Source organism: Eufriesea mexicana, unplaced genomic scaffold (assembly GCF_001483705.2).
Source record: "Eufriesea mexicana isolate 0111107269 unplaced genomic scaffold, ASM148370v2 scaffold3528, whole genome shotgun sequence".
Classification (NCBI taxonomy): Eukaryota; Metazoa; Arthropoda; class Insecta; order Hymenoptera; family Apidae; genus Eufriesea; species Eufriesea mexicana.
The window spans coordinates 103,640-116,690 of NW_016911540.1; the positions used below are offsets into that span (position 1 = coordinate 103,640).

A 13,051-nucleotide genomic window follows, 5' to 3' on the forward strand; every position below is an offset into this window, starting at 1 on the left:
CAAATAAATATGAAACAAAAGTAAAAATGACTACCAACGAGTAATTTATTTATTATAATATTTCTGACAAGTTACTAATAGAATTTCGCAAATTCCATTGTAGGTTGTATGCTAATTAAAAAAAGTATAAATATACTTGTGAATAAACAAGATATATTATAATATCTCTCTGATAAAGCTGAGAGGAAATAGTAAAACATATATAGAATCAGTTTACAATTTTAGTTTCTTCTCTATTACGTTTTTATTATGTGTTATCAAATATCTTAAAATAAAATAACTCCGAATATTTTTAACCATTTACGACTTAAGAAATAATTACATGGAAAGATTAGAATTATGCAATCTATGAATGTAAATACTTTGAAGAAAACAGTGATATGCAGACATAAATATCTTATACATGACTCGAATAATGATTCATATACGATAAACATAATTTAGTTCGCAAGATTACGTCGTAACATATTGTTGAATTGGTTTCAGGTTACATCGAATTCGAGTCAATCACCTCAATTTGATCCTACATGGACGGTGTTGAATCAAGAACATCTTACGTAAGTTAAATGAAAACTTACTACATGTTATTATTTAGACTGTGATATTTCGTTTTATTTACAAATAATAGATTGCGACAAAACTACAAAGGAGAAGAAATGCCGATTGATTCAGAACAAAGGAATGATGGAAATTATTCCATTACCGAACAATTTCCTACACTTGGTAACTGGTTAGCTCAAATGTCGAAAAAACAAACTTCAATAACTAAACCAAAATTACAAACCACAGGAAATGCCCCGTTTGCATCAACGGAAAGCACTACATCTGTAAGAGTAATTTTTTAAATAGAATTAATTAATTCCATTTTGCATAATTATTCTTAAATTTTATTTTATCACGTATTTTATCGTCCCCTAAAATTTTTCAGAGAATTATATTATTAAATAATCTGTATATAATTATATAATTTATTGCAGCAAATTTCTAGACCTGAAATATCAAAGATAATTGGACCTAATATCAATAACCACATGATGAATACAACACCTCAACGTAGTGCAGAAAAATGGCAATACCATCATCAGCAACAACAACTACAACATGTTGCAGCATCCGTGACTCTTTCACAACCTGTTGCTGCTGTTCCACCTTTACGTCCTGGCATATGTTCACCTATTCCTATGACACAATTTTATCCGAATAATTACACTGTAAGTGAAGTTTAATTTTTTCGCCTTGATAAGATTAAAGATATGGTGACCTCGAAAGATACAACGCGCATAAAAATACAAGTATTCCAATTTTTCAAGTAGATTAAGATATTTAGAGGAGAATAATACAATCGAGTGGCAATTAGTGTCGTAGAATCGCATCAAGTTCAAGGTTATTAACAAATATATATTATTTACTATTTTTTAGATTATTTTGGTTATTAGAACTTTTAAGGATTGCCTTAAAAACTTCATGAGATTATTTACTTTCCCTTTGTGAAAATTATTTGTTAATGGTGATAATTTGTTATGAAAATTTACAAAAAACATTTAAATCTTTGTTTTGTCAAAATTCTTACTTTGTTACTCAAAATATATCAATGTGAATATTGTGGATTGATAAATAGTACACTAAAACAATATACCAACATTTATTATGGATAAAAGTCGTAAAAAATAAAATAAGTTACTGGCAAAAGTTAAAAAACGAAGTGATCATTTGCAAATTTTTGTATATTCTTCATCTTCTGAGATACATAAATTAAAATTAAAAATAAGGTAAAGAGATAACATTTTATCAACAAACAATATATTTTTCTTCAAACATTTTGTATAAAGCCTAGTTTTAATTTTAATTTATGTACCTCATTAGATAAAACACGTACAATAATTCGCAAATCATTACTTTGTTTCTCAACTTCTTTCAATAAGCTCATAAAAATATATACATATACTAAACTACAAAAATTTATATACTATAAAAATATATAGTTTTAAATGTCATATTTTTGATTACAGATTGACCCTTACAATGGTTCTACTTTAAATTATCATCCAGCGATTTGTCCTTATGGTACTTATCCGTATCATTCACGATTACATTCAGATTCCTTGCCAGATTATCATTTTCCTATGCAAGAAAGTTTGCGATCAATACAACATATGGATAAACGTTTTACTTCAGTACAAGATCCAATTATAAGATATCCCTCCCCAACGATAAGTACTCTGCAACATCCAAATAATTTGGATTTTGATCGTCTTCGAGGAAACTCTAATACTAACAATATTGGTACCACAACCTGTTTACCATCACTGTTTTTATCACCACCATCTTTATCTTCTTCATATCATTCCTTGCCACGAAGTCCCTTAATTGGCTATCCAACAAATAATCAAGTTTCTCGGAACAGAATGATTCCAGATGTCGTTGCTGCTGCTGCAGCTGCAGCTGTTGTTGCTGCTGCTTCCTTTGATAGGCAACGCGATACTTTAACATACAATAGAGTTGACAAAGATACGTTATCGACCGCTGATATTGCAAATGTAATTGATAAAGAAGCATCTCATGTGCCAGATTCTACCAAATCAATTATTAGTCGCGATGTAATCAATCAAACACAAGATACCAATTTTAACGAAGAAAACCACGAAAGTACGAAATATCAACAAATGCAAAATTTTTTGTTTAATCAATTGGCACTGGTAAAAACAACGGATAATTTTGCACAGACAAATTCAGTTATTAGTAATGATGCTCAAACGACAATGACATCTATTGTTTCAACAACACCATACCGGATACCGTTAATTCCTTCGCACACACAAGTATCAAAAAATGCATCGGGAAATGAACCTAGAAATTGTAAAACACCGCATCTCGGTAAAGTGAACCGCAGTCCAAATAGTTTGCATAATTTTACATGTTCGAATTGTGGTATTATCGGGCCAAAATTCAAGTGCTTAGGATGTGAAATGGCATTTTATTGCGATGAACGATGCCAAGAAAAGCATTGGTATGTTCACGTACAAAAATGTCCAAAAAAGATGCCAAAATTAAAAAAAGTGAATTAGAATTAATCATTCCATAGAATACAAAATATGTTCTATTTCATTTTAAAAACATCATACATATGAAAATTTCAAAATACTGATTTAATACATAAAATATACATTGTATGGAATATAACTTAAATATAAATTCATTATAATCTAATCAGTAATATCATTAAATTATGTTCCAAGAGAACAAAATTATATGTTTTTTTCACAAATTTATTTTTTTCTATTTCATACTATTAACAGTTTCAAATTATACGAATATAAGTAATGACAATAATATTACTTTTATTTGTTTCTATAATTAATTTGCATTCAAAATTTGATATGCACGTACGTACATAATAAATGCAAATATAAACGAAATATAAACATAAAATAAAATATGATTCATCATGACTGTTCTATTGTATCCAGCCTGTTTTATACTTTACATATAATGTAAACCTAGTTTTTATTCATCTTTAAGAAACATTTAATTCACACATACACATGAAGGAACACACAAATGTATAGCAAATAAATAATATTATATTTTGATTATAAAATTATTTGTAATAAGAATAAGGGCCTATTATTAATGATAACTGATAAGAATTTTACAATATTAATAATCTAATTTGACATATCTATTTAATGAAAAGACACTAAAATAGATTGATAGATAACGTGATAATTTGTGCCTTACCATGCAAAACTATATTATTAATTTTTATTTTTATTTAGAAAATATTTCATATATATTTATGAAACAAATAACATAATATTTTATAATTTAAATATATAATTTATTAAATTTTTCAAAAATAAACAAATAAAGTCCATTTCAAAAATTTGAATGAAAATAAATCAATTTTTATTACTGTACAAGGTTCCAATCTTCCTTATCTTAACTTTAAATAAATATTATTCAATAACAGCCAAATACAAAATATTCATTTGCATGTTTATTTTAATAAATATTTTAATATTTATTATGAAATGTTCAAAGAAATTGTTGATTTACTGAAACAATTCAATTCACATGAAAGATATAACCTTTTGTGCAAACTTTATTAGCACATTTTGTAGTTAAAAATAAAATCAAGATTTCATATAAATACAAATCTATAAATATTTTGTCAAAATAATATAATAGAAAAAATACTAAATTTGAAGAAAATAATGGTTTTGAATAGTTTAGTGTAGTTCAAAATAAGAATACCTACATATTTATGTTATATATTAATGTATATCTAAATAGTTTGAATTAATATTCTAATTGATGGGTAAATTTAATATTGTATTGATGTTATTCTATATATATTCATGTATTTTTATATTTATATATAAAGCTATCGATACAAGAAAAACATCACTTTACTATTAAATTTATTCAATAAATGAAATACATTATCCATCTTTTAATATATTTTACATATTATATTTGTAACATAGATGTATTTTAAACCAAAACCAGTCCATGTGCAAATTTACAAAAGTATACATTATTTAATGTGTATTTTTGATTATTTTACTTGTATTTTTGAATTAAGATAAAAATTTGGAAGACTACAAATTTGTAAAACATCTTCAACTATCAATTATAAATAATCAATTATGAGGAAGAAAGAAATATAAAAAGAAAATCTAACTGATAGTATAAAACTATAGAAAAATGAAAATTTTGTGAATATGTATATTTAGAGTTTCATTTTTGGTCAGTATAGCTATACATGCAATGTTTATTTTATTTCATGAACTTAAACACATATATATGTAAGAATTTTGATTGTCATGTCTATAATATGTTTGTAAAAAATTATATTACATTTGACAACCAATCTTCCTTATCTTAACTTTAAATAAATATTATTCAATAACAGCCAAATACAAAATATTCATTTGCATGTTTATTTTAATAAATATTTTAATATTTATTATGAAATGTTCAAAGAAATTGTTGATTTACTGAAACAATTCAATTCACATGAAAGATATAACCTTTTGTGCAAACTTTATTAGCACATTTTGTAGTTAAAAATAAAATCAAGATTTCATATAAATACAAATCTATAAATATTTTGTCAAAATAATATAATAGAAAAAATACTAAATTTGAAGAAAATAATGGTTTTGAATAGTTTAGTGTAGTTCAAAATAAGAATACCTACATATTTATGTTATATATTAATGTATATCTAAATAGTTTGAATTAATATTCTAATTGATGGGTAAATTTAATATTGTATTGATGTTATTCTATATATATTCATGTATTTTTATATTTATATATAAAGCTATCGATACAAGAAAAACATCACTTTACTATTAAATTTATTCAATAAATGAAATACATTATCCATCTTTTAATATATTTTACATATTATATTTGTAACATAGATGTATTTTAAACCAAAACCAGTCCATGTGCAAATTTACAAAAGTATACATTATTTAATGTGTATTTTTGATTATTTTACTTGTATTTTTGAATTAAGATAAAAATTTGGAAGACTACAAATTTGTAAAACATCTTCAACTATCAATTATAAATAATCAATTATGAGGAAGAAAGAAATATAAAAAGAAAATCTAACTGATAGTATAAAACTATAGAAAAATGAAAATTTTGTGAATATGTATATTTAGAGTTTCATTTTTGGTCAGTATAGCTATACATGCAATGTTTATTTTATTTCATGAACTTAAACACATATATATGTAAGAATTTTGATTGTCATGTCTATAATATGTTTGTAAAAAATTATATTACATTTGACAGAGAAAAAAGTGCTAAAAAATTACAGTTTATCTGTGCATTTAACAATAAACTTTATAATATTGCTTAAAATTCTAATATCTATTAATATTTAAACAAGGATCCTGATATGAAATGTGTCCTCATTTCATGTACTACAAATATTCAACAATAAAAATAATATATATTTATTTAACAATATTTTTTAATATAACATTAACAGGCAATAAGATTAGTATATTATTCTGTATTAACACAGTATGATAAACACTGTTCCATGAGTGTTCACTTGATATATATTTAATACAAGAACTTTTTAATCGCATTCCTTTTTTTTTTTTTCTTTAGATTTTTTAACCTCTAAACTATCTAAATATTACAAATAAAAGTGTATTATTTTGTAAAAACATATATAAAAAATGTAAAGTATCTTTAATTTTTAAATGTATACTGTTCAAATATATAAATTCAAAAGTGTATGATTATTAAAACTTGCTTTTTAATGCATCTTGTTCTGTTTTACTTGTAAGTTTGTTTAAAAGTACATGAGCTTCTTGATAATAAGGGCTTGTTTCATTTGCAACCCTTTTCATCCATGCAGCAACACGAGGCCTATCCTTATGTGGATTATAGCCAACTATTCCTGCAATTGAAAATTGCACTTTTTCTATTTAAATATTATTTAAAGAAAAGGTAGGTTTTTATGATAATATAATGGTTTTTATTACTTTTATTATTATTTATCATAGTTATGATAATGTTTTATTCAATTTTAAGAATGGACTAAATGTATTGTCAAACAATGAAATTAAAATAGTATGACTTATAACAAAATAGATTTTATTTTTAGTGTTTCCTGCTTGGCTTATAATATAAATAATATAGATATATTAATATTTATTAAAGCTATAAAATAATTAAATATTATCTGGTGAGATCTTCTTCACGTTATATATACTTTAATTTTATTTTTAATAAATTTACATATCATTACTTACGAACTTGTTCTACTTCACATGATGCAAGAATATCAGCAATGCTGATTTTGGAACCAGATAAGAATGTTCTGTCTTTTAACCAAACATTTTCAAGAGCATCAAGTGCCTCAATCATACGATTCTTATATTTTATTACCTTTCCCTGCTCTGGTAATTTACCAGTTAATTTTGGTATCAAATACTTAAACAAAAATACAATATTTAATACAAATACTAATATAATATGTATGTACTTAAACTATTATAAATAATTATACCTTGACAATAAAATACAAAGAACAATGAAGTCTAACATTAAGATGTTGCCATTCAAGATATTCATCAACCTTAAGTTGAAGTTCTGATTCTTTAGGATACCAATGATCAATTACTTTAAATTCTCTACAGATATATCTCAAAATTGCAATGCTATAAAAAATATTTTAGTTTTAAATTTTTCATAAATTAAATTGTGATATGTCATTCTAGATATTATAATTTATATATTTTCTTACTTATAACTTAGATTATTAATATTTTTAACCAAAATAAAATTTTGTATTGCATTAGTTATTTATATTTTCCTAAAAACTGAAACTAAAATTTATCAAAAGATATTAATAATATTTGAAATTTTAATTTAAGTTATTAATTTTTAAATATTAAATACAATTTATTTCTTTCACAAAATATAAAATAAAACATTACATTTATAATAAATTAATGTTTATATTTTATTGAGAATTTCTTATTTATGTAAATTATAAAGAATATAAAATAATTATACCTTTCAATCATATTACATCCATTATGTTCAATTGCAGGCACTTTCTGAAATGGATGAATCTTTTGGTACTCTGATGTAAGGTGTTCACCTTTTGCCAAATTTATCAATTTTGCTTCAAATGGAATATTACAAACTTTAAAAAATATATAAAGAGCTCTACTTGGTTGCGATAATAAATCATAGTATAATTTTAAGCTCATGATTTGTGAAAATAAATTAAATCTATAAAAATAAATATTATATGAACAATATTATGTAATTAAATAAAAAATTTCTTAAAACAAAATATAACTTAAAATATAATTTAAAATATATCCAAAAATAAAAAAGATTTACATAAAATAATATTAAAAATATTGTTTTTGTATTGTTTATGACTTGTACTGAAACTTAAAAAGTTTCAATTATATATTATGTATATGGTTAAATAATGTGATTAAACAATCAAACAATATGTATACAAATAAACAGGGAACAAAATAATATGTATATAAATTATGAATAAATGATATTTATTGTTATTTGATACATTTAATACATAAAACTACAAGGTTTTACTCAAAATATGTATTATCAATGAATTCTTTGCAATAATTATATTTTGGGTTATGATATCATTATTTTTTTCTAGTCGTCTCTACTACATTTATTACATTTATATATACTTTAAATTTAATAGCATATTATTTTTAATATTTCCAGTTATTAAAATTCTTGTCAATTGGTTTAAAAAAGTCTTCGCTAATATAAAATAAATATTGTAAGTATTATTACTCAATGTTACGATAACTCTAGCGATATACTTGGACAATAAATTTATAATTTCAATTATAATTGTCTAATAAATTGTGTAATAAATATACATTAAATATCAAAACACTTTTTTATCGCTCTTTATTAATTAAATATTTAAATTATATAATACTTATAATTATATATTTTTTTTTGTGAAATATATTATTGATAATACATTTTTATATATTGATATAATAATGTACATCTAGAATTCTGTATTTCTTTTAATAACTAAATTTTGTTATATAAGGTGACATATTAAACATATAAAACAATTTTATAAATATTCAATTTTAACAAAATACTATTTAAGTTATCTGATTTATCTGTTTTAAATTTATATATTATGAACTTACTTGTTTTGATAAAGAAATGAATAATGCCACTATTTTACTTTCGATTGTTTGTGCTTGTTTATCAATAGATTAATTTCTTTAGAAATTCATACTTATTCTAGACTGTAAGAGTATCTTATAATGATAACGATTTATCTTTTTAAGATTGCAAAATTTCAAATCAAGAAAGATGATCGGATTTATCTTTCGTTTAATGTGACGACACGTTCATTCGCGGAATGAGTGACAAATGAGATGCATTAAGAAAAAAGTAGAAATTGACGAAAGAATTTTAAAGATTAGAACTTTATAAATAAGAAGCAAGTGGAAGTATCACCCGGTGCAGAAAATGGCTGACTGCGAGAAGGAGGAGGCTCACAATCTCGTAAGCTATTTGCCTTTGCCTACCGTTTATCTAATCACTTAGGCGACCTCGTCGTCTCACAGTTCGCGATGATAGTGTACCTTATCTATCGTCGAACTAATCAATTTACTCTTGCTGTTCTTGTTGAAATAAGTTCTTTGTGGTTATGTTCTCATCAATAGATAAATTTAATATCTCATTTATTTCTAATTTATATGTTCAAATGTACAATTTGATAGCTTTATTTTAAAAATTCATAAATAATATACATAAATGTGGAACAATGTTTATTTTTTCACAACATATCTGATTTCATTATTTAAAAATATTCATTCAAAGTAGGTTTATTATTTAGTGAATGTAGATTCCATATTTATATATAAAAGTAATTTATCATTTGGAAATTAATGTAGTATCTGGTCTATTTGAATAATTATAAAACATTTGAATTTATAATATAAAATATTAATAAAATTTTTCAGTTTTAGTCATTAATTTAATTATTGCGTACAGAAATAGTATAATAGTTTATTCATTTATATTTAATTAAACTAAGTAAGATAAAAATATTTTGTTTTCATCTTTCATTAATTTTATAAAATCTAAGTTATTTATATATTATTATTTTAATATAAAAAGGCAAATATGTGTACGAATAGTATCTAAGAAGAAATATATATAAGTACCGTATTAAACTGTCTTATAAATAACAATTCTACATTGAATATTTGAAATTTATTTTGATATTTTATAATTAATAAATAAGTAGAAAGTTATAATTAAATATCTTTTATTTATTTAATGCTCACTTGTACATAGATTAATATTGATACTTATTAAATTGATATTTGCATTATATGAAGAGATTTATATTTAATTATGTAATTTTTCAGCAAATGGAGTTTGAATGGCTGCTTCATGAAGAAGTTCATTCTTCATTATCACAACTAAGAAATATTTTAATGGTATATTATATATAGAGAGACATATATAATTATGAACTTATTAATAAAACAAGTAAAAAGGTTTTTGCTATATTTTATATTACAGGAATGTGCACAAAAATTTCCATTAGCGTTATTTGGTAATGATCAACATAATAAAACAGATAGGTTTGTATTTGCTGCACCACATGACCAAGTAAAATGTATAGCTGTTTTAACTGGTGACAGTATCACAAATGCAGTAAGTATTAATAATTTAAAAAATTCCTAATTATATGATTATCTAACAGGAATATGATTGTAGGAAGTTAACTTTAAAGTACAACGTCAGCAAAACATTAACATGAAGACAAGTATACAAACTGAACATCCTTGGAAGTTGCAGCAGATACAAGATGCTGCTAATCATTTACAGCAAGCTATTGCTCATATAGATAATGTTGATCGTCACTATCCTTTTAAGACATCTGATGAAATTATGCATGTATTAAGAAACATACTTGGTTGCCTTCAACGCAGTCGAACAAGTCTAATTGTTCCTAGAAAAAAGACCATTGATGACCTCATTAAAAGTCGTAATATGGTAAGCGAATGTTTCTCATTAACATTAAATGTATAGTAAACCTTTACAGTTGGACTTCATATTATATTTTATTATACCTATTTCAATTTTAAAAAGTTTGTGTAAAATGTAGTCCTTTACCCTATTTCATATATAATAATATTTTTGAAAATAGGTAAAAATAAATAGATTATAAAGTAACCTCAAAAATGATAGCACAGTGAAGCAATTTAAGAAAAGAAAAGAAAATATTATTTCTATTGTAAAGGGTTGTCATATCATTTAATATATTAATTTTAATTATAATATATTCTCTTAATTTAATTTATACTTTTATAATTTTTATTTCTCTAATTGCAGAAATCATTAAATCCTAATCTTCCAGAAAATTTGGCTATTAGTTTTTATATTCAAAGTTATAAATTAGTTTTAGCAATATATCAGTTAGAAAATGCACATGGTAGTGTAAAGTATGAAACACAACAAGCAGAATGCAGTGTTCCATGGCTAAATAATGCTTTAGTATTGCTTACTATAGCATTACAACTTTGTCAACGATTAAAAGACAAGGTTAGTTTGATTAATACTGGTCTAAATTTCTTTATCTTATTTGAAATATTTTTCAGATTTGTGTTTTTTCTCAATATAAAGATTTTACAGTTGGTTCACATGTTCCTTCTACAGTGAGTTGGTAATAAAAATATATTTGAGTATTCAAATAATCTTTAGTTGAAAAAATAATCTTGTACATCTATACTACAGTACACCACATTTAATGCTCTGGTAGCATTTTTAGTGAATTTTGTTTTTACAAACAAAATTTGGTTTTAAAAACATACCTTAAACTATATACATTTAGTTTTGAAAACATACCCTAAATAATTTCAGAAATAATTTTTTTGAATCATATGTATATTTTCTTTGATATACTGTATCATTGTTGGAAATTACATTTTACATAGCAAGTTTTAAACAAGAGAAATTCTTGTATATTAGTACAAGATCTGAGACTTTATTGTCGTTCATGATTTTAAAAGTATTTTGTCAATTAAGTATGTGCCTATATCTATTAAATTGTGTTATATTTTCTTTGATGATAATCTTTGATTTTGTGTAGAAAGCTCTGATTTATCTAAAAATAGTCATAAATTCTTACTAAATTAATGAATGAAATAGTTAAGTACTATGTTTACTATACCTCCTGTGATTTTCCGGAATGTTATAATAATTCCCTTTTTATTAAATTGTAATATTCTACTTCTAAACGAATGTATGTGAGTCTAAAACTCTTAATTTTAATTATTTTACATATCCAATTATTATTTAAAACATTTTAATGAATTATTTATTTTACTTACCAAAGAAAATACTATTTAGTAAATGTTGACGTACATTACCGTGGTATGACGTTCCTTTCACCATATTGTATCTATATATTTACATACAGATATTTGAATTTAGCATTACAATAATCACAAACTAGATGTTAATATAATTGTTACCGATCGATGTTCGTTAATGATCGTTATTGTTATTTATACATGTAGCTCAAAAATAGCAATTTATAAAGATTTCAATACATTTTTATCAAATAATTAGAATTGACTTAGTATAATAACATTAAAAATACATAATTTTAATATTCAAATTCATTTTTTATTGAGTTAAATGGAAAGCTTTTACTTCATATTTCTTATCTATATATGCTTTCGCTCATTCAATATAATAATTTTTGTATATTCTTTTTAATTTGAGATATTCTTAAATTCATATGTAAATATTATATATATGTCTTTAAGTAATACCCTATAGATTTCATAAGTTTTATTTACACCTAATTTTTGTCACAACTTTATATTTCTCAGTTTTCTCAGTTTTACTCAGTTTTACTCTCAGTATGTATAGTTAGTATACATACAAGGATTGACTATAAGCAAATTAAGCAAATTAAGCAAACTAAATTAATTTACTTTCCATGTAACTCAATAAAAAAACAGTAATCTTGGATTATTCTTATATTTATGTATTTGAATTCTTTTCTACATTAACAAATCAAAGTAATTATTGTTTTATGAATTGAATTTAAGTACCTTAATTATAAAATGTAAAGATTTTTCCCTAAAATGCAAAGTTTGTTTTTGGAACAACTAATTAAAGTTTATAAATTCTTATAGATATATTACTCAACAAGCCACAAATTGAATATATTTACTTTATTTTAATTACTTACATATTTAAAATATCAAATTTACAAGTGCTGTGGTTTAGATATTAAAAATTTGCAATTTCCTTTTATACATTATATTTCTTTAAATTTTTATTATTATGTTCTGTACTTATACATTACATTATATTAATATTATTTTGTAAATTATATTTTGTTTATAATTACTTGTTATATTAAATATCTTGTATGAAATACAAAAGAGTACTTAAATGGTAATCATAAAATGATTCAATGCATTATATTATTTATTTTCTTTAATTTGCATTTTAT

General features: G+C 23.2%; 3 protein-coding genes across 3 annotated transcripts in view; 2 read left to right on the forward strand and 1 right to left on the reverse strand.

Moving 5' to 3' along the window:
- Nucleotides 1-3,065, forward strand: part of LOC108550974 (uncharacterized) — a 10,543-nt gene extending 7,478 nt beyond the window's left edge. Inside the window, exons 4-7 of the mRNA XM_017904950.1 lie at nucleotides 487-557; nucleotides 629-827; nucleotides 978-1,211; nucleotides 2,010-3,065. Coding sequence (XP_017760439.1) covers nucleotides 487-557; nucleotides 629-827; nucleotides 978-1,211; nucleotides 2,010-3,065 — 1,560 coding nt within the window. The remainder of the gene's footprint in view (nucleotides 1-486; nucleotides 558-628; nucleotides 828-977; nucleotides 1,212-2,009) is intronic.
- A 3,210-nt stretch (nucleotides 3,066-6,275) lies between these two features.
- Nucleotides 6,276-8,816, reverse strand: LOC108550998 (glutathione S-transferase theta-1). The gene is made up of 5 exons (XM_017904986.1): nucleotides 8,706-8,816; nucleotides 7,555-7,776; nucleotides 7,046-7,196; nucleotides 6,789-6,969; nucleotides 6,276-6,433 (listed from the first exon to the last, which is right to left on the reverse strand). Exons 2-5 carry the CDS (start codon nucleotides 7,752-7,754, stop codon nucleotides 6,276-6,278), a joined length of 690 nt encoding a protein of 229 aa, XP_017760475.1. The 5' UTR covers nucleotides 7,755-7,776; nucleotides 8,706-8,816.
- Nucleotide 8,817: 1 nt separating this feature from the next.
- On the forward strand, nucleotides 8,818-11,364 carry rogdi (rogdi atypical leucine zipper). The gene is made up of 6 exons (XM_017904985.1): nucleotides 8,818-9,069; nucleotides 9,942-10,013; nucleotides 10,099-10,233; nucleotides 10,297-10,575; nucleotides 10,915-11,124; nucleotides 11,181-11,364. Exons 1-6 carry the CDS (start codon nucleotides 9,034-9,036, stop codon nucleotides 11,247-11,249), a joined length of 801 nt encoding a protein of 266 aa, XP_017760474.1. The 5' UTR covers nucleotides 8,818-9,033; the 3' UTR covers nucleotides 11,250-11,364.
- Nucleotides 11,365-13,051: the final 1,687 nt, after the last annotated feature.